The sequence below is a fragment of the Tachysurus vachellii genome, chromosome 4 (assembly GCF_030014155.1).
Source record: "Tachysurus vachellii isolate PV-2020 chromosome 4, HZAU_Pvac_v1, whole genome shotgun sequence".
NCBI classification, from domain to species: domain Eukaryota; kingdom Metazoa; phylum Chordata; class Actinopteri; order Siluriformes; family Bagridae; genus Tachysurus; species Tachysurus vachellii.
This window is the reverse complement of record NC_083463.1, coordinates 13499803-13520967: the sequence shown is the minus strand read 5'-3', so window position 1 is coordinate 13520967 and position 21165 is coordinate 13499803. Positions and strand designations below refer to the sequence as shown.

Below are 21165 nucleotides of genomic sequence, written 5' to 3'. Positions count from 1 at the left end.
ATAAATGTCTTTATCTTTTGCACTGGCAAGCTGAAGGGGAGAAGAATTTGAATTCTGCAAAGTAGTATAACTCCGTGTTAATGTTTACAGTCTGCACAAACCTGAAAAATATGTAAATCAGCCAAGAAATACAGGGAGGAGTACAAGGGATCACTCACAAAAACATCATTTCTGTACCAGGTTATTTTACTGAGTACCTTTTTATTTCTTTTTTGGGGCTCTCTATTTTTCAAAGGCTATTTTGAGGCTATTAGAAACAAAATTATTTAAGAGATTATTATTGTTACTGGTATCAGACAATAACCTTGGCATTACTAGGTGTGAGACTAGAAGGTAAACAGTGTTAAATATCTGTTAAGACTTCCTCATCTGATTAAATTATCAACACGGACATTATAGACATGGATGGAGAATGGACAATGGTTGCATTGGCCCTGCTTTGTGGTATTGTTTTTTTCCTGCTGAAGTGGAATGGACAGAAGCAGAATCTGGAGAGGAAATTACAGACAGTGAGAAAAAAGAGAGAAGCAGGTCTCAAGCAGGCAGAACAAGCTGTGAGCCACTTTAAGGCAGAGGTAACACACTACATTCTTCCACATTACACACGCTACACAGTACTTAACCTATTGCATGTTTTCTTTCTCAGCAAGTTTTTTTTTACTTAGTGTAAAAAAAAAATCCATAAAATAGTTTCTTTTCATCAAATAAAATGTAATGATTTAATAGATGCAGTCACAGACAAGTTTTTTATTCCAACTTCTACTTAATTCTGATTCTCTTATTATATACAGTATTTTACTACTAATTCTCTTTTTATTCGTATAAGTTTTGTATTTTTATTAGTTTTATTCTTTAAGACTCTATATTATTTTTATTATTATTCACTATCACATACTGATTGGACATACAGTGGTGTGGAAAAGTGTTTGCCCCTTTAAAAAAATTTTTTTTTTGCATGTTTGTCACATTTTAATGTTTCAGATCATCAAAATATTTAAATATTAGTCAAAGATAACACAAGTCAACACAACATGCAGTTTTTAGCTGAAGGTTTTATTATTAAGGGAAAACAAAATCCAAACTTACATGGCCCTGTGTGAAAAAGTGTTTGCCCCCGAAAAATTATAACTGGTTGGGCCACCCTTAGCAGCAAGAACTGCAATCAAGCGTTTGTGGTAACTTGCAATGAGTCTGTTACAGCACTGTGGAGGAATTTTGGTCCACTCATTTTTGCAGAATTATTGTCATTCAGCCACATTGGAGGGTTTTTTAGTTTGAACCGCCTTTTTAAGGTTAGGCCACAACATCTCAATAGGATTCAGGTCAGGACTTTGACTAGGCCACTCCAAAGCCTTCATTTTTTTTTCTTCAGCCATTCAGAGGTTGACTTGCTGGTGTGTTTTGGATCATTGTCCTGCTGCATTGTCCTTAATTGTCCTTCAGGATTTTTTGGTAGACAGCAGAATTCATGGTTCCATTTATCACAGCAAGTTTTCCAGGTCCTGAAGCAGCAAAACAGCCCCAGACCATCACACTGCCACCACCATATTTTACTCTTGGTATGATGTTCTTTTTCTGAAATGCAGTGTTACTTTCACACCAGATGTAATGAGAAACACACCATCCAAAAAGTTCAACTTTTGTCTCGTCAGTCCACAGATTATTTTCCCAAAATTCTTGTGGATCATCAAGATGTTTTCTGGCAAATCTGAGACGAGCCTTTATGTCCTTTTAGCTCAGCAGCGGTTTTTGTTTTGGAACTTTGCCATGTAGGCCATTTTTGCCCAGTCTCTTTCTTATTGTGGAGTCATGAACACCGAACTTAACCGAGGCAAGTGAGGCCTGCAGTTCTTTGGATGTTGTTGTGGTTTCTTTTGTAACATCTTGGATGAGTCGTTGTCAAAATCAGGAAGGGGGCAAACACTTTTTCACATCACTGTAAATCTCATGTTGCATGTCTTAAGCCCTCTCCCTTGACCTGTTTTTTCAGCACCTCGATGTCAAGCCCTTGTTGCTGAACATCATATTTGTTGTGTGTATGTGTGTCACAGTATTGCTCATAGTCTTTGTGTGTCACTTGATTACATGAAAAGTTAGTGCATATTGGAATATAATCATCTTTTTTACTGTGTAATCCCTTTGCTAAGAAATGAAAATCCTTCAAATAATTTTGTGAAATTTTAATTGTCTTCTACAGAATCCTGGCCTTGATTTGAATCCCATCGTGGAACTTCCTTTACTTGAGCTCAGCCAGCAAATAAGAGACGGCTCTCTGCAGCCAGATTTTGTGCTCCATGCTTACATTGAAAAGGTCCTGCCCTCTTCCTGCCTATTTAAAACATAAGATCCTACATGTAATACACAGCATTCTATATAAAATATATGATATCTTATTGTCAAGTGTCTTGAGATGCAGGCTCTGGAGATGAACAGTAAATTCAACTGTGGCACTGCCTTTCTCATGGAAAGTCTGAAACAGCTAGAGGACATTGAAACCCACAAAGATGGCATTCTCTGCGGGATTCCTGTTAGCATTAAAGAGAATTTTGATTATCAGGTACTACAGTTTTTTGACTATGTGCATGTTGGTAAAGAAGTAGAAGCAGAAATGTCTACTTATTTCCCTGCATAAACATGCATTGTTAATAATGTAATGTATAAATGCTTACAGTCTGCAGTGATACGGTGGTATACTGTATGTCTTATATATCAACATTTTTTTGTGTGACTGAAGGGCTATGACTCTACATGCGGAGTGTTTGATATGGTGAACAGTCCTGCAGCTGTGGATAGTGTGGTGGTCAGAGTACTGAAGAGGCAAGGCGCAGTTCCCTTCATCAAAACAAATGTTCCGCAGGCCCTTAACAAGTAAGGGAATCCAGTACAAATCATTACAACAAACTAATATGATAATATCCACTAATCCCAATTATGATTTAAAGTAATCTTTTGCTTTTTAGTTATGAATGTAGTAACCCAATCTATGGGACAACGGTAAACCCCCACAACCTTCAGAAGACATGTGGTGGCTCTACAGGAGGAGAAGCTGCTCTGATTGGAGGAGGCGGATCAATTCTGGGCTTGGGAAGTGACCTTGGTGGAAGCCTTCGCATCCCAGCATCCTTCTGTGGCGTTTGTGCTTTCAAGCCTACAGCCAATAGGATAAGGTTTTTACACATGTTTATGTAGTAACTTAGGAAGGAGTACAAATTTTGCCCTAATTAATGAAAATCCAAAGGTTAAAATCTTAAGTTAAAATGGTCATATATGTTACATACATACACAAGACAGCATGATATGTTTTTGATCAGTCTCCTTTATGTCTAGCTCGCTCGGAGTGAACAGTTGTGTTAAAGGCAGAAAGTCAGGTAAAATATAGCCACAACACTGTATCACAACGTTAAGAATTTATCACATTTGCTCAACTGAGTATAATCAGATCACTGACAAACACATATTCTAAAATGTGTTGGATTACAGTTCTACCCTCTGTTGGTCCCATGGCACGTGATGTGAACAGTCTTGCACTGTGTATGAGAGCTTTACTCAACAAAGATATGTTCACTCTGGACCCTACAATTCCTCCGTTACCATTCAAACAGGAGGTACTACACAAAAATCCACCTTAGTACTGCAGATTTTGTCATTTTTTTATATCTCCTAACCTCCCGCCTTGTCAACTTGAACAGGTATATGAGAGCTCTGAGCGTCTGAGGATTGGTTATTATGACAATGACGGATACCTGCAGCCATTTCCAGGCATGAGCAGAGCTGTACAAGAAGCCAAGGCACTTCTGGAACAAGCAGGCCACATGGTATTCACTGCTTTTAATGGTTAATGCACTGCAATTTAAAACCTTTTGCACTTGATCCATTGTGGGTCGACATGACGATGGAATTCTTGCAATCTGAGAGAGAAAAAAAGGAGGTAGCAGAAAAAAAATACACGTGTCTTCTCTTTTTAAATGCTGTATGGTATTTTAAAAGTATTGTATATATATATATATATATATATATATATATATATATATATATATATATATATATATATATATATATATATATTTATATATATATATATATATTTTTTTTTTATATAAAATGTTTTTAAATAAGTATTTGTATATATACATTCTCTCTCTCTCTCTCTCTCTCTCTCTCTCTCTCTCTCTCTCTCTATCTCTCTGCTAGCTGGTCCCCTTTAAGCCCCCCTACATATACACTGCTATCCCTGAGTACTTCATGAAAGTTTTGCTTGCTGATGGATGCGCCTCCCTTTATAGCCACCTGTGAGTCATACTTTTCACAGCAGTTTTGCCGTAATCCTCACTCATCTGCAGATTTGCCGTAATCCTTTTTCCCCCTGATGTTTTTGATTTTAGGAAGGAGGGCCCAATTAACCCATGTATGCAGCATGGCATCTCTTTTGGTCTTCCTCGCTTTGTTAAAAAGATTATCTCACTAGTCCTAAACTTCACAGTGAGTTCTTCTCCTGTTTACATATCCTCGGATCCTCTTTTATCCCTGTCACTTTTAATGAAGGTGAACAAAAAGCCTTTATAAAATTAACATAGGTAATGTTTTAATAAAGCTTATATTATTATCTCAAAACATTTGGCCATTCATGAAAATGGAGCTGGATGCCATACTTAACCAAGGAAACAGAACAGTTTTTGTTTTGTTTTGTTTTTAAAATTCCTCCAAATGTGAGCTTTCACGTTCAGTCATTAAAGTGACTGTCAGATATTTTCACCATTATATTTGGAAGTGTATTTAGTAAATCAGTTTGACACTAAAGAAACGATTAGAATAATTATATATTCCTGCCAATAATCTCAAAGATGTTTGAGGCGGTGACTGCACTGTTAATGCACCAATATTTTTTGCCTTTCCTCCCAGCACCCACATATTGCATCCCTTGTGGATTCCACTTGTGGAGTCAGGTAAGACAATGTATTGCCTAAACAATAATGGCACAGCCTTTCAATTTTACTCTTAATATGCTCATAGAGATCTTATTTGCTTAGCCTTGAGCTGACATGGTTAGCCAAGCAGTCCTCCCTGGTGGTGCAACAAATTCATAAATTGCTCCACAAAGTGAGTACTCTGCAACTGAGAGGATCATGATCAGAAACTCGTAGACATTAACTCAAGATGAGACTAAAACCAGGATTTTACTGTAGCTCTAATCGAATGCAGAAAGCCTGGAATAACTGAATAAATTTAAAATGTATCCGTTGCTAATTTTTGTTTTGCCCTGTTTTGTTTACAGCTCTGTTGCAGACTTATGGAAACAACAGAGTGCTATTGAGGTACTGTGTTATTTTGAGTGCGGGCACAATATTAGGTTGTTGGTAAAGTTTCTGTGAAATGAATTTTTCTGTTGTTTGTGTTTGTAGAATTATATCCACAAAGTCATAGAAGAATGGAATAACTTAGAGTTGGATGTGTTGATCTGTCCCATTTTGGGTCCAGCCATAAACTACACCTACTCTGGAAGATTAACAAGTATTATATTCAGCTCACAATTAGAGCATCGCTTTACTTACTTTACTTACTTACTTACTTTTTCTTTGTATTTTGTATTGTCCCATGTCATTGTCATTTAACTCTGTGAATGTTATATTATTTCAACAAGCTTCTTCTCCTAATCCTTGTACAATACAGTGATTGTATTGCTTTACTCTTTGCCATTATGTAACAATAAGAAGACAGACATGATTGGGCATAACGTTTATTGAGTATGTATTAGCTAAACTAATCACCCTGATCTGAGCTTATAACAAGGGTCAGTAGACATGACTAGCACAATCATATTCAAAAGCAAAGCACAGTAGCACACAACTTGGAAAACTAGTGAGACCTTGAAGAAATTGCAAACTAGAACTCAGACTTAGGGGGACTGATTATAATCATTATTCCAGAAAACTATGCTGGAAATATAGTTATAAAAATATGCAACTTGTCTAAACATATACACATGCATACTGTATTTATACACAGACAAGAGACAAGAAATATGTTTATGATAATCAGAGAGTTTTAATACATTATTACTACGGGCAAATATAGTTTTTAACATGGTCATCCTTGCATGTTGTATACCTGACTAGTTGTGTGTATTGCTGATGTAGGTGGTGTGAGTTACACAGCATTGTACAACCTGCTCAACTTCCCTGTTGGTGTTATTCCTATCACTAAAGTCACAGCTGAGGATGAAGAACAGCTCAGACGCTACAAGGGGACTTTTGGAAGCTACGCAGATAAGCTCTTTATCAAGGTTAATGTGGCATTAAAGCTGAGTCTGTTATCTCTGGCACTCTGTCCAGGCTGTCCTATGTGACCCCGAATTAATGAATTTATTAAAAAAGAACTGGTAAAATTCCACCCTGTCCATGGTGTCCGCTGAATGAGTGAAGATATAAATGAGTGAAAGTGTATGCATGGTGCTCTGCATTGGACTTGTGTCCCATCCAAGGTGTATTTCCATCCAAGGTGTCTTTTGCCCCATGTTTTAAGGATACGCTCCAGGTCAATCACAACCCTAACAAGGATAAAGTGCTTATTGAAAGAAAGTGACTGAGAATATTATTGACTAATATTTTCAGGAACTATTGTAGGAACTACAGTGAAACATTTGGAAAACGTTAGTTGATAATTTAATAATAGTTAGTTAATAATGTTATTCTGTTAGTCTGTTATTGTTAGTCTGGACCCACTAATTGTTTCTGAAGAAAAGTCCTCTAAACAGCTTCTTTTCTTTTCATTTCTTTTCTTTTCTTGCTGCAGACAAACAACTCACTAAGTGCAGAAATTATAAAATAATAGACAAATAACAGCAGTGACTTATAGTAAACTGAACTGAATTGAAAAGTTATAATTTTCTTTAATGTATTCTCATCTATATATGTTTGTGTTTGTTTGCAGGCGGTGGAAGGTGGTGTGGGTCTGCCGTTAGCAGTGCAGTGTGTGTCTCTGCCATGGCGGGAAGAGTTGTGCCTGCGTTTGATGAGAGAATTGGAGTCTCTCTGTGCCAAGAACAAACAGTCTAACACAGAATAGTTCTGACTTTGGGACTATAAATGCAGTGTCTTTGGTCCAGTTATCAAAATTTTAGATAGATCTTAAAGATGTTCTTGCAGGAATATCAGCTTGTAAAAGCCCCATGGTGATACTACTGTCTACTCCTACTACTGGCATTGACACTACTGACATTACTTCAGTCTTCTGTGTCTGACCTGTGCATGCACTTTATATCGCATCATTCATTCATTCCGTTCATTCTGTCTGCTGTTTTACTTTTTAAGAAAACACCAAGCATATCCTTGTGTGTAAATACATTTTAAACTTCATATCCCACAGGTTAATAATTACATTTGCTTACATGCTTATTGTATTAATTTATGCTAAATATTAATAAATAAACACATACCCAGTGTCTATATTATTTATCACACTTTGCCTATGCACTAAGTTAATATACTACAATACGTAAACCACATATTACATTATAACCACATTATTAAAGACAAATTTATAATAATACATGTATTTATTTCTTACTGTTTTTAAGGTTAAATGGTCAGATTCATAAACAGGTTACTATGATGATATACAGCGACAAAACATACTTGGTCCCGTAAGCAAACATGTCAAATTAAGTCATTAATTTTTCTTTTTTTTAAAACCTACTAGAAGTGAACTTTTCAAGCAAAATATTGCAAACTTACACAAATCACTGAAGAAATTATTAAAATGACAGAAGTGGATAGTTCTCAGAGACCTGACCTAAACCAAACAGAGTATCTATGGGATGCAATAGAGAAGAAATGTGGAGATATTTGTTGCGAAGTACAAGAAAAGGGCTTCACTGTTTCTGTTTCCATTGGTTCAAGATGTATTTTAGAATACTGTTATAGAATGACCTTGACTCAAAGCCACTTTCAACTAGGTCCCACCTGCCACAGCAACAAGGACTGTACAATATATTTACTCAACATTTTCCAAAAGTGACTTCAGTATTTTAGGCAGTCACAGCTGAATAAAAACAGACTTCATTGTGTCACACAGCAAGACCAACCAGGCCAATAGAGAGAACAGCACTGGAACATCAAGCCTGAACAGCCAATGCCCATCAGATGGCACACTGTTCCCCCAGCCAAAGGTAAAAACTAATTAAGTAAGGATTAGCTAAATGATTCTAAATGTCTTACAGTACATGTCCTCATGGGGGAAAGGAAACAGCTGGTGCATTTCCCATCATCTATTGTATCCCTTGCACAGATGATGGGATCGATACTGTATCGAGACTTCATACTGTAACCAAAGCCCTGGAGAGGCTTAAGCTGGGAGACACCATCTCAAGAACAGCTGATCGGTTAGCAAATATATATAAAATAAGTTAAGTAACCTAAGAATATTAATTCCATTCTCTAATATATAAATTAACAGTGCTTGTCAGATTGTCATGATTCCAAATTGATAGGTTAAGAAGGCAGTAAAACATTCAAAAAGACTTTTAGGGCAGTTTCCCACATGAGGCTTGTCCAGAGCCAGGGCTGTTTGCTCTGGGAGTTTATTATTTGTTGAGTATAAGAGCTCTTTCCAGAGAATTGATGCCTGGTCCTCATCTAGAAAATGGCATGGGACTCACTTCAACTAAACCCTGGCTTGTTTGCTATTGTGTGGAAAAGCTGTTTAACTTTTCACAAAGCTTATCCACATTGAAAGGAATTCTTATTCCTTGATCCTTTACAAAATCTCTGTATTTGTATCCTCCTTTACAGGATCTCCTGCCACTGTGTACTTCAGTAAAGTAGAGATAACTTCTACTGTGAGATCAGTTACAGAATATATCTGCATTATTATTGGTGAATTAAATTCACTGCTAAAAAGCATCCAGTTAATTGTTTTCCAACTTTTCCTTTATATTTATAAATCTGATGTTAATCTGATTATTCCTAATCATCCTAGGTTTGAGTGAAGCCGTGACTCTATATACGGTGCACAGTGATTAAAAATTAAAGTCAAATCGTTTCTCTTTCCATTTAGTTTCTCCAGCTATAAACCAGAAGAGATGATGACCACATTGTACAGCCCCAAACCAAAAAAACAATTTATTCAATTCATTAACCTATTTTCTAGAAGTTTCTACATTTTGTATTTCAGGCCAAGGTCATCTCACATGTTGATGAAGGCTGAGGCAAATAATTTACGTAAAGAAGAGTGAATAATTCTGGTTAAACCTATTATAATTATTTGTAAGGGATAATGTAATTTCTACAAGGTCAATATATATTTTAGAATAGAGTTATATAAAATTGTTTCAAAGCCACTTTCAGAGCATCAAACCTCAGCGAGTTAGGAAGTGAATTTTATCAGTGACCCTAAAAAGTGCTGTGATGATATTGTACTAAAGATTTGTAGAATTCCTTTTATGCACTGATGTGAGTTTAATCTCAGGGGAAATGTATGTGTCACATAAGCTCAATATTATTATGATGAACTATTTTTCTTATCAGAATAAAGTTTCATAATTGAATTTTTAAGTTTATATTATTGTTTACATAAAATAAATACGATTTCATGTAGAATTATATATAATTTTATACATACCCCACATACAGCATAACCTGTACCTTGTAGGGACATGGGTCTGGTCAGGAAGTCTAAACGATCACAAGTTACTTAAAGCAAGTCATGTGACCCTGAAATACTGATACCTGACTAAATTTATAAAATATTAAAAAGATATAGTAAAGATAACAGGCTTTTGCTCCCTACAGGATGATAAAGAGAACACATCTCATGTTGCTTGTTTACATGTTTATACAGTTAATTGCAATTTACTTTGGCTGCTCCTTCATTTTTAAAATGCGATGAAATTAGATTTATCGTTACTCTGGTTGGCCTTTGATACTTATTTGCATTTCAGTTTCAGCTGAATTGCCTTAATGCATAGTTTCATTCAAATCAAAGTAAATAGCAGATGATAACCAGAGAAAGGAAGACATTTAATTTCTTCCTTAATTAAAGAACAGTGTAACGTATCAGTGTCCTAACAGTGCATAAAGCAAAATATACACTATACAGTATATCAAAAGACTTCTAACCAAGTAAGAAACATGATTTTTTTTTTATAACATATAACAACACTTTCGCTGTGAAAGGATTATTAAAAACACTGTAAGTTAAAAAAAAAGAATATTACTATTCATTTTTAATAATGGTGTGAGACCTACATCAGGTTACCATGCAGCTGTTTAACAACTACAATTTGTGAAGGACTTATCAATCTCAGCGATGTATACGCCAAAGCATAAAAAAATCAGTACTGTATGTAGATGTTTAAACTCAAGATGTGTCAAATACAAAAAAAACTCTACTCCTAATATACTGGAATCTACATTTTCCTTCTTTATTTGACTAAATATTAGCCTGTTGTCTCGTAAACGGACACATGACCATATGTTTCAGTAGTGTTTCAAAAAAATCCTAGTTGACTTCCTCTCACAGCTTGGAGGTGCAAACACTGAGCAAAAGTGTGACATGTTTCTGTCTGTATCTTTGTCGGACTTTTAACATGATAACATGCTGATAATAATATATGTTAATAAACAAAAACCCTTAGTACACAAACATGCACTTCAACAGTTATGTCATGTCAAACAGATGGAGGAGTTTGCTCCCTAAAGACAAATTTAAAACAGCCAAAGAAATGTTGTGGGAAATGCAGTGAGAAAAGGATTTAATGCCCAACCAAATGAACAGAGAGAGAAGATATACAAATTCACATAGGACTTAAGTAGAAAGAACAAGGGTGTGTTTAATAAGAAAAACCTACACACACACTCACACACACACACTCACACACACACACACACACACACACACACACACACACACACACACACACTCACACACACACTCACACACACTCACACTCACACACTCACACACACACACACACTCACACACTCACACACTCACACACTCACACACTCACACACTCACTCACACACTCACACACACACTCACACACTCACACACTCACACACTCACACACTCACACACTCACACACTCACACACACGTGATATAGATGCTCAAGCAGAACATTCTTCTGTTTCTGTAGTTATCTGTTGTAAGGATGCATTGAAGCTGAGGCCGACTTGATATTTGTCTTTATGCTGCTTGGCATTTTCCCTGAGAAATCAAAACAGAGAAGTATTAGAAACTGTGTGTGTGTGTATGTGGGTATGAGTGTTTTGAACACAGGTTTCCTACCAGGCTGGCCAGGCTGCTGCTGTGCCACAGATGCTCCGATGCCTGTCTGATGTCCAGGAGCCCCAGCAATGGTCACCTGCTGCAGTGTGGGTCCCCCCGTCATCATGGTTTGTCCCGGGTGTCCAGGAGCCACTGAAGAAGGCGGTCTGCACTTAGACAAGCCTTTCCCAAAGCCAACTGCTGCCACCAGGGCGTTGGTGTCCGTTGGGTTGAACCACTGTTTGTTCTGGCGCATAGCTGAGGCACATATTAACATAGACACAACTCAGATAGAGACACACAATGTTAAAGTCTACTAAAGGTTCTAGAGCGTTTTGGAATAACCTTCAGTGTTCGGGGCTCAGACACACTCTCCCGGATTAAATGTAGATTAAATCTATATTTCTTTAGCCAGGCATACACATAATACATCCTATAACCTTGTGCTCCAGTACAACTGATCACATGCACATTATTATCAAGTGCTAATATTATGTACAGTAGCTACACTAATTCATCTCCACTTCTTTCTCTTTTTTCTGCCCATCTCGAGGCTTATAGAAATTGTACCAGCTTCAGTTCTGTCCGGCTTTATGAAGATTTCAGACATCAAAAAGAAGAGGCCAATCCCCTGAGGATCCCGAGTACGTATGATTACACCACAGTGAGTGATCCGTATAAAAAATAAAGTGCTGATAAATGTCGCTGGTTACTGACTAAGCCTGAAGTTTTACACTGGAATACAAGTGAAATTTACTACAATGTCTAACCTTTATATAACAACTATGACAAAGACAAAACAGGAAAAAACACCTGAAGATTCTGCATCTCTGTCATCTCGAGGGCTATTGAGCTTCTCCAAAAGGCTGGAGCAGAGTTTGTTCAGAGTCTGGATCTGTTTCTGTTTACACAAACCAACATGCACCACTAATATTTTAAAAATATATATTTTGTAAATAATTTTTTACTTAAAAAAAAGTAAACTTATTTAATAATTATTCACAAACTGTACATTATCTGTATAAATTATCTTTATCTTATAATTTATCTTTATCTTATAAATTAAAACAGAGTAATTACACGAAAGGCTCAAATACGATATTTGGTCAAAAGTATTGGACACCTGACCACAAAGTGTTTTCACAAAATTAGAAGTCCAAAATTCTATATGATGGCTTTACCTACTAAATAATATAGTTTGATATTTATAAAGTATTTAAAAAAAAAAACATAATAAATGAAAGACTAATTAAAATGTTTGAAAGCTTCAGTTAACTGACTGACATTAGTGTCAATACCTGAGCTAGTTCCTGTCCAATCCGGGCAGCGTCTGCACTCAGTTGTTTCTCCTGCTCTTCTACTTCTGGGTCAGGTTTTGTCCTCAGATGGTCCGGTACGATCTCATGGCTGAACACGGGTACACGCTGCTCTGTCAGTTTCTGGATTAGAGAAAAAATATATATATATATATAATTCAGATGAATTATAATATTTAAAAAAAATTAACACCTTTTGCAGTTTCGCCTGCTCTGATTAGAACAGAATGAAGGTTACTGATACTAACTGCCAGCTCCTCGTCTCTGTCAGGGGACAGCAGAAGGGGAATGATAACTTGGTTCCGGTAAGACGGTGTTTTCTCATTACGCAACAGCTTGTTGATGGTGTTTAGCTGCCCAGACAAAAGTGCAAAGTTGTCCAGCACCGAAGGCCTACAAAGAATAAAACACATAAATATCAGCACGACCGGTATCCTACACCAGGGTTTATGACCTTTGTGCTGTTACTTGATGCCAAAGTAAATCAGTTCATGAAAAACTTTCTGTAGCTTAGTGCCTTGTTGTTTCATCAGTTGAAACGTGTGCAGCCCTGATCTTACGACGGGGTCCGTTAAATCTCACAGGAGAAAAAACATCCACCGAGGTCTTGCCCTTACTTACCACTTCAGCCGGTCATATTCATTTTCTAGCTTATAGATGAAACTCTGTAGAGAATTCTTCAGATGTGCCACCCGAGAAATCAGAGACTCAACAGACGCTTCCAACTGCTTCTCCTCTCGTTGCTGGAACACAAAATATTAACAGAAAACTAATTAAAGATCTCATTTTGTCTGCTTGTTCATGCATTTGTCTTTTTTTTTTTTTTTTATCCAGACTTTCACACATCAGTGAAAAACAGCCAGGATGTCTATATGATGTCTATGATATAGAAAATGTGAGTCCTTGTTTTTTTTAGTTAGTTACTAGTTAGTACTAGTGAAAAGACTTAGAGAAACTCCTTTAGCAAATGTTGCACCACAGAATGGCAAACATTCTGATGCAGATTTCGTGAAATAAAGTTGTTTACATCTCTGTGACACCTGGAGAGAGACTTCACTCTTGTACCTCAATTAGAATTGACCTTAAACTCTCACTTACACCACAGATTCAATTTAACGCGGGTTTTTGATTGATAATCATGCTGTTGTGAGAATCCTGAAACATTTTCTACATTCAAGTTCACTCTGCTTACCTGCATATTTACTAAAACAGTAAACACTTCAGACGACAACCGAAAAGCTTTAACCGGAAGTAAACGGGTTTGCCACCTGAAAATGGGTCCGAGTTACAACAAGTGCGGACTGTTTCTTCTTTGTCTTCTCTTGTGTTTTGCAAACTTAGGGGTCAATAGCGCCATCTGTCAGTTACTAAAGAACATCGTGTGGAAGCAGCATTTGTGGGGTTTTGTAGTTACAGCACTGAGAGAACAAAATATATAAACATTATACTGTATGTTTCTCCAAAAACCTGATACATATATATATATATATAGAAATAGAGATTTTCGTCACTACACCTTTCACATTGTTTGCAAGATTTTTATTTATTTATTATTCCTCTCTTGTCTTTGCCTCAAAGATTTGAATAGTTTTTCAATTGTATAATTTTTTGCAATTGTATTATTTCAGTAACACAAGAATAATCATAAAATAATAATGATTAGACATATTGTTTATTTTAAAAACCTTTATATAGATCATATTATTGAATAATAATAATAATAATAATAATAATAATAATAATAATAATAATATATCAAATACACTCATGTGGTTCTTTATTTAGATTTTAAATCAAAGATTGACATTTATACTATTTAAACTAATATATATATATATATATATATATATATATATATATATATATATATATATATATATATATATATATATATATATATATATATAAAATCGTGATAAAATAACATTATAAAATTAAAAAGCGTTGCTTCTAAACCAGTCCCTGTTTCTATTGATCTATAAACATAGATAAAGTGATAACATTTTCAAATTGATCCAAAAAAGGCAAGGCCAAGGGCACAGCAAGATCAAATGTCTAAAATAGTTCTTTTTTATTAGCTTCCTTCCTGGATAAAGTACTTTTTAAGGGTATTTCTGGCACACAAATTATTAGCAGTAAGGACTAGACTTGGTGCAAATGCTGTCAGCATCAGGTTTGACTTGTTTTTATCAGTTGAGTCCTTTACAGCTCTTACAGCTTCAGAATATGAAATTTTTGAAACTCTAATCATTATCTTAGCTTCAAACTGCTATAAATAACACACTGATAATAAATTCTGATTGATTGAAATTATTATGTTTGTTATTATTATGTTGCTGATTGGTACAAATATGATTTGGGGTTACTGAATATCTCTATAGTAACCTGTTTGTCAGTTTGGCTCAAGCCCAGCCATTTTTAGGGTCATGATTGAGGACAATTGTGTGAGTTGGAATGTGTGTGAGTGACATGACATATAGCTAGGTATGGTGACCCATACTCAGAATTTGTTCTCTGCATTTAACCCATCCAAAGTGCACATACACAGCAATGAACACACACCGTGAACACACACCCGGAGCAGTGTGCCTTGCTCAAGGGCATCTCAGTCGTGGCCGGCCCGAGACTCGAACCCACAACCATAGGATTACGAGTCAGACTCTCTAACCATTAGGCCATGACTTGTGGCCTAGTGTGGCCTTGTGTGGCCTTGTGTGAAGTGATTAAGAGTACAGTCACTGCTTTTTATATGAAAGTATTGAAGCACAGTGATACACTATGTTTATGTACGTCGCTCTGGATAAGGGCGTCTGCCAAATGCTGTAAATGTAAATGTAAATGTAAACTATGTAACACCAGATAGTAAAATGTCTGATAATAACAGTGGTTTATTAGTTAGCACGCTTGCTTTGCTACATCTAGGGTCTGCCTCTGCACTGTGTGTATGGAGTTGGTTTGTTCCCCTTGTGCTTGGTGGTTTCCTCTGGTTTCCTCCAAATAAAAATAGCATGCATTGTAGGCTGTCCCTGTCATGTGACCTGTGACCCTGTGTGTGTGTGTATATATATATATATATATATATATATATATATATATATATATATATATATATATATATATATATATATATATGTATATATATATATAATGATATTATAGAAGACAGACTGATAGGGTTTATTTAGACTTTACATCTAAATTGAAATTTAAGGAACATTGTATTTCTGACAGGGGCACGGTGGCTTAGTGGTTAGCACGTTCGCCTCACACCTCCAGGGATGGGGGTTCGATTCCCGCCTCCGCCTTGTGTGTGTGTGGAGTTTGCATGTTCTCCCCGTGCCTCTGGGGTTTCCTCCGGGTACTCCGGTTTCCTCCCCCGGTCCAAAGACATGCATGGTAGGTTGATTGGCATCTCTGGAAAATTGTCCCTAGTGTGTGAGTGTGTGAGTGCGTGAGTGAATGAGAGTGTGTGTGTGCGTGTGTGTGTGCGTGTGTGCGTGTGTGCGCCCTGCGATGGGTTGGAACTCTGTCCAGGGTGTATCCTGCCTTGATGCCCAATGACGCCTGAGATAGGCACAGGCTCCCCGTGATCAGAGGTAGTTCGGATAAGCGGTAGAAGATGAGTGAGTGAGTGTATTTCTGACACATTTAATACATTCATATAATCTGATATTATGATAAGGCTAATTTGCTCTGAACTGCTTAGGCCTTATTATATAATCTAATATAATTTTAACTGAAATAGTTAGCAACTTTGGCTGATAGTTTACACAATGTAATATTCAGACTAATTTTAGTTAAGCAGATAGTGATACTTTTACTAGCATATATACCTAATTATATAGATTGTTTTTCCTCTGGGTTAATTATATTCAGGAAAACCTTCATCAGCCAGTCAGATCTAAAGAATAGTACTTAACCTAAAAAAAGAAAACCACAACAGGGCATATCATCCACAGGGGAAATCTGAGGTGATTCTACTTTGTAACTTTTGCACTTTTGCCCCTCAGATATTATCACCTGCCTCATGATAATTCATCTGAGACAGTCCATCGTGGGAGGCTGAAAAAGCTTGACATTAAACTGCACAGTTTGTCTTGTATTCATTGTCAGGGATAGGACCATATCCCATCTCACACTGACACCTACCTGCACATCGACAGACTTTTGTGTTTCACATGTCAATTTCTCACGAAAGTGGTTTGTTTATTCACTATTACATTTTTCACACCACTGTGAAGACTTAGAGGCTGTTTGAAATTATGTGTACACAATGAAGTACAAGTCCTGTATCTACTGACTCAATAAGACAGTAAACATTGCATTTTTTATTATAGGATGAACAGGAATGTATCTGTACATACTTTGTTTTCTGATAGAAGTGGAATTAAGAAGTGACATTATGTCACATTATGAGTGTGCTGTTAGAGTGTACCTTGATTCTACTCATCTGTGCCAGCATTTCCATCAGCACTGATGTGTTTTCTCATGTCCTGCAGTTATGTCGTGGCCAGTGTTTGTTTTCTGTGGTGTGAGTGTAACATGGCTGGACGCTGCATTGTCCTCATAATGTCACTTTAGCTAAAGGAAGCAGGAGAGTGCTGACCGCAGGGAGGATGTCCACCCCTGTCTGGGCTCTGTCCACTCTCATTCACGTCCTACGAGACAACAGTTACACACCTATTGACCTACATACACCCTGTACACTTGGCAGAATCAGTCTTAAGTGGACTACTGAGGAAAGAGAAGCTTTAATCAGCGTAAGTGGCTGTCACATAAGAGTCTTATTTTTTTGGAACTATTACCTATAATAAGTTTCAATTTCAAATATTTTCTATTTTATGGGATCCTTTAGTGAGAAGAACTTCAATTTTAAATCTAATATAAAACTTGCCTTATGAAATATGTTTGAAATACATTAATATATTAATTTATATATTTACTTATTTGGCAAAAACATGATTTGGAAATCCCTCATTGAAAAAGTGCTGGCACTGGACACTCACTGCCCTCACCTGATAAACGTAACCTCTGTAGTCAATAAAAACAATAAATAACTGCTTTAAAATTATTTGAAAGTCCAATATGTTCCTTTTTAAACGTGTTTATTAATCTTTTTATAGGGAATACTTTAATTCAAGAGTTCTGCTATGATAGCTGCTATGATGGGGGCGTGTTTATTGTGTTATATTAATATCATGTGATTATTTTTGCAGGATATTTAACAATTGCAGTGCACTGCAATCTTCAAAAAAAAAAAAAAAAACAGGTGCACACACACACGCAAGCACACACATACACACAAACATACATACATACATACATACAAAAACAAACCATAAGAGGTCGCCATTGTTTCACCTCAAAAACAGGTTTAATCGAAGACGAAACAGTTTTTTTTCTAATAGTTAAAAAAAGTCTTATTAACTCAAAGTTTTACATTTGTGACTGTCACATGCAATATTTATATAATTAAAACAACAACAATAACAACAGCAAAAATAATAATAAGAGTGTGTGTATTATTATTATTATTATTATTATTATTATTATTATTATTATTGTTATTATTATTATTATTATTAATAATAATAATAGTAGTAGTAGTAATTGATTTTGTTGTTTCTGTAATAATAGAAGATGTGGGTGTAACTGCAGTTTTAAACTACTCGTGATCTTCCCAAACAGTGTCATAGGCTGAATGATGTTAACATCCTATTGTTTTCCTATTGTCCTGTCACATTTCTCCTTTGCTGTGGTCTATTCAATCTTGCGTTTATTCCCATGACAGTACTGAATGTACACATGTCAAAGTAATAAATGACCTTCTTTGTCAGTGCTGATTCTTGGCTTGCTATGTGTACTACATTTCCATCTTCCAGCTTTTGATACTGCCACTCACAGTGTTTTACTACTAATTAATAAATGTTACTTAGGTTTGCAGTACTGCTGTAGCTTAGCTCAGATTCTAGCAACAGACAGTGCAAGCTTTGGCAGATACAAACTATAATTTATACTGCTGTTTATCAAGGTGTCCCACATGGTTCAATCCTGGGTGTTCGTCTAGGTATTACCTACAGCATTGCCTTGGGTTACGTTATTCAATAAACAGGGTCTACAATTGAATTGAACCAGATCTTTTTCAGTACAGAAACTGCTTTGCTCAAAATATAGACATTATAGTCCACAATTTAAACTGTGATAACCAGAAGTCATGTCACTATGGCATAGTTGCTGCTGATGGATAGGCTCTTTAAGTATTTCAGAAACTGCTTGAAGACTTTCACACAATTCCTAAATTTTTTTTTACACAGCCTCTAGAGTTTACAAAGAATGGTGTGCAAAGCAGAAATTTTGTGTGTGTATGTGTCTGTATAAGTATATATAGTGTACAGTCTGTTCATTTATTTACTTGGTTTGGCAATAATGTGACCTGTAACATTAATGTAAAAAAAAAAGCTGAATTGAATTGAGCGGCCAGAGCTGAGAGGAGGCTAATGACAAAATAAAAACACTTTTTAAAGCCACGGTGATCATAAATCTACATTGGGTTCTGCTCCTCATAGCAAAGAACAAGAATCTGAGGCTACATTGATCATAGCCTCAGTAAGACAGTACAGGTGAAGATTGGGAAAAGTTTTGGTGATTAGATTTTTTGTGGTTATTTGAGTTGTCATAGCTTTCCTGTCAGCTCAGACCATCTCAGATCTGCCAGTTCAGTGAATGCCTCACTGGACAATTTTGTGTAATTTCTGTGTAATCTCTAGAGACTGTTTTGTGGGGATATCCCATGAGATTCGAAGTTTCTGAAACACTGAAACCAGCACATCTGGAGCCAAGAAATATATCTGTGGTCAAAGTCACTGAGATCATGTTTCTGCCATACTGATTCTTAATGTGATCATTAACTGAAACTCTTAACCGGGATCTGCATGATTTTATAAATTGCACTGCTGCCAAATGACTGATTGGATAAATGCATGAATGAGCAGGTGTACAGGTGTATGATGAGCTTTCTAAAACACAGCTGTAGCTTTTAGTCATAATCAAATCAGTGTAATTCTATCCGCCTCTCTATCTATCTACATATATATATATATATATATATATATATATATATATATATATATATATATATATATATATATATATATATATATATACCGTATACAGACACACATATCTATATGTGTATGTTTGTATAGATAGATAGATAGATAGATAGATAGATAGATAGATAGATAGATAGATAGATAGATAGAATCACACCTTATTTGATTTTTACTAATATATAAATGTAGAAGGCAGTTATGATATTTCATCCAGTATTTTCAACGTTTGTTTTTCTGCACACGGGGACTGAACCCAAACCTTTGATCAGAACAACAACACCAACCCAAAGCATTCTTCCGACGTGTTCCATATTTGCGTTTCAAAGAGATCAAGTTCTTTATTTGGTCTCGAGGCAGTGTTTCCACAAGGTGCTCACTTTGCATAGTGAAAACGATAGTCCACAACACAAAGAGGTTTTAGGCAAATCCAAAGGAACGCCCAAACCTAAAACTCCCACATCACCAGATTTAAATTGTAGAAATATTGGCACGATTTCCTTCATTTAAAAAGTGAGCTAGGGTTTAAACAACATGAAAAGCATTACTGACATCCAGAGACGTGAGGAAATGTGCCCCGAATGCATCTCTTGCAGGAAAAGCTGCATAAAAGATCAGAGGAATTTATTATGGGGCTGTGGGTGGCGAAGGCAAGCTGACACACAGGAAGTTGAGCTCCAAGAGATAGGGATACTTAACAAATATGTTTATGATATAAATACACCACAATTATGCACTTCCTTTTCTCTTAAGGCAAACTTTACTTTTCAAAAGTCTTATTTGAAGGCAGATGTGTGTACATATTTATATATGCGTGCTACCAGGCTGTTATCTTTGTGGTGATTTATGATTTGTATTTATTGTCTGATATTAATATATTATTGCAGTATATTTAACAACTGCTGTGCATTATAACTAGTGTTTAGCACACTGAGAGCACACACACACACACACACACACACACACACACACACACACACACACACACACACACACACACACACAGCTCATTCAAAGGGCACTACAAAATGCCAGTGTCTTGAAAGCTTCTTCAACCTTATAAAGCCAGCTTTACCATAAGGAAATAGCGGCTCATTTATCCTGCCTTAATTCCTGTCCTCCGCTCTACACCTCTACCCTCTAGGGACATATGCTTCTGTAAGCAGGAAGCTCTTGTGCAGCTCTGTACTGCCTCAGATATGTTTTGTATAGTGTACAAGATGTGCTGCAATAATGTTTAGAAGTACACAAGTGTGTTTGCATTTGTTTTCTGGTCTTAATGTAAAAGTTGCATTCATAACTGGTTTCTCCTTTGGATTAAAATCTCAACAATTAGTTAAAAATATTAGGCCACTGCAATAAGAACATCAGCACAGCTGCTCATTTATGCAGGTTTCCAATTAGCTGATTATATGGCAACAGTGCAACTGATGTTAAGTTGTTCTTAAATATTAGGGTTCATCATCCTTTACTATA

At 36.2% G+C, this 21165-nt stretch overlaps 2 protein-coding genes across 2 annotated transcripts; one reads left to right on the top strand and one right to left on the bottom strand.

The window, feature by feature from the left end:
- faah (fatty acid amide hydrolase) lies at nt 1-7471 on the top strand. The gene is made up of 15 exons (XM_060867833.1): nt 1-575; nt 2198-2311; nt 2417-2557; nt 2735-2868; nt 2961-3167; nt 3328-3368; nt 3481-3605; nt 3690-3815; nt 4192-4289; nt 4383-4479; nt 4900-4943; nt 5273-5312; nt 5400-5508; nt 6135-6280; nt 6928-7471. Exons 1-15 carry the CDS (start codon nt 402-404, stop codon nt 7060-7062), a joined length of 1731 nt encoding a protein of 576 aa, XP_060723816.1. The 5' UTR covers nt 1-401; the 3' UTR covers nt 7063-7471.
- Nucleotides 7472-10730: 3259 nt separating this feature from the next.
- Nucleotides 10731-13894, bottom strand: med8 (mediator complex subunit 8). The gene is made up of 7 exons (XM_060867841.1): nt 13773-13894; nt 13202-13323; nt 12829-12973; nt 12563-12703; nt 12078-12165; nt 11286-11522; nt 10731-11204 (listed from the first exon to the last, which is right to left on the bottom strand). Exons 1-7 carry the CDS (start codon nt 13776-13778, stop codon nt 11134-11136), a joined length of 810 nt encoding a protein of 269 aa, XP_060723824.1. The 5' UTR covers nt 13779-13894; the 3' UTR covers nt 10731-11133.
- Between the last annotated feature and the right edge of the window lie 7271 nt (nt 13895-21165).

Bases quoted from the DNA above. Each gene is read 5' to 3' on its own strand.
- faah (XM_060867833.1), top strand. From the start codon at position 402: ATGGATGGAGAATGGACAATGGTTGCATTGGCCCTGCTTTGTGGTATT. The intron at 3,606-3,689 runs GTACTACACAAA...CAACTTGAACAG, and splicing joins CGTTACCATTCAAACAGGAG to GTATATGAGAGCTCTGAGCG. The intron at 4,290-4,382 runs GTGAGTCATACT...TTTTGATTTTAG, and splicing joins GCCTCCCTTTATAGCCACCT to GAAGGAGGGCCCAATTAACC.
- med8 (XM_060867841.1), bottom strand. The intron at 12,166-12,562 runs GTATTGACACTA...TTGTGTAAACAG, and splicing joins TTGGACAGGAACTAGCTCAG to AAACAGATCCAGACTCTGAA. The intron at 11,523-12,077 runs GTGTTTTTTCCT...TATGTGCCTCAG, and splicing joins CAGAGATGCAGAATCTTCAG to CTATGCGCCAGAACAAACAG.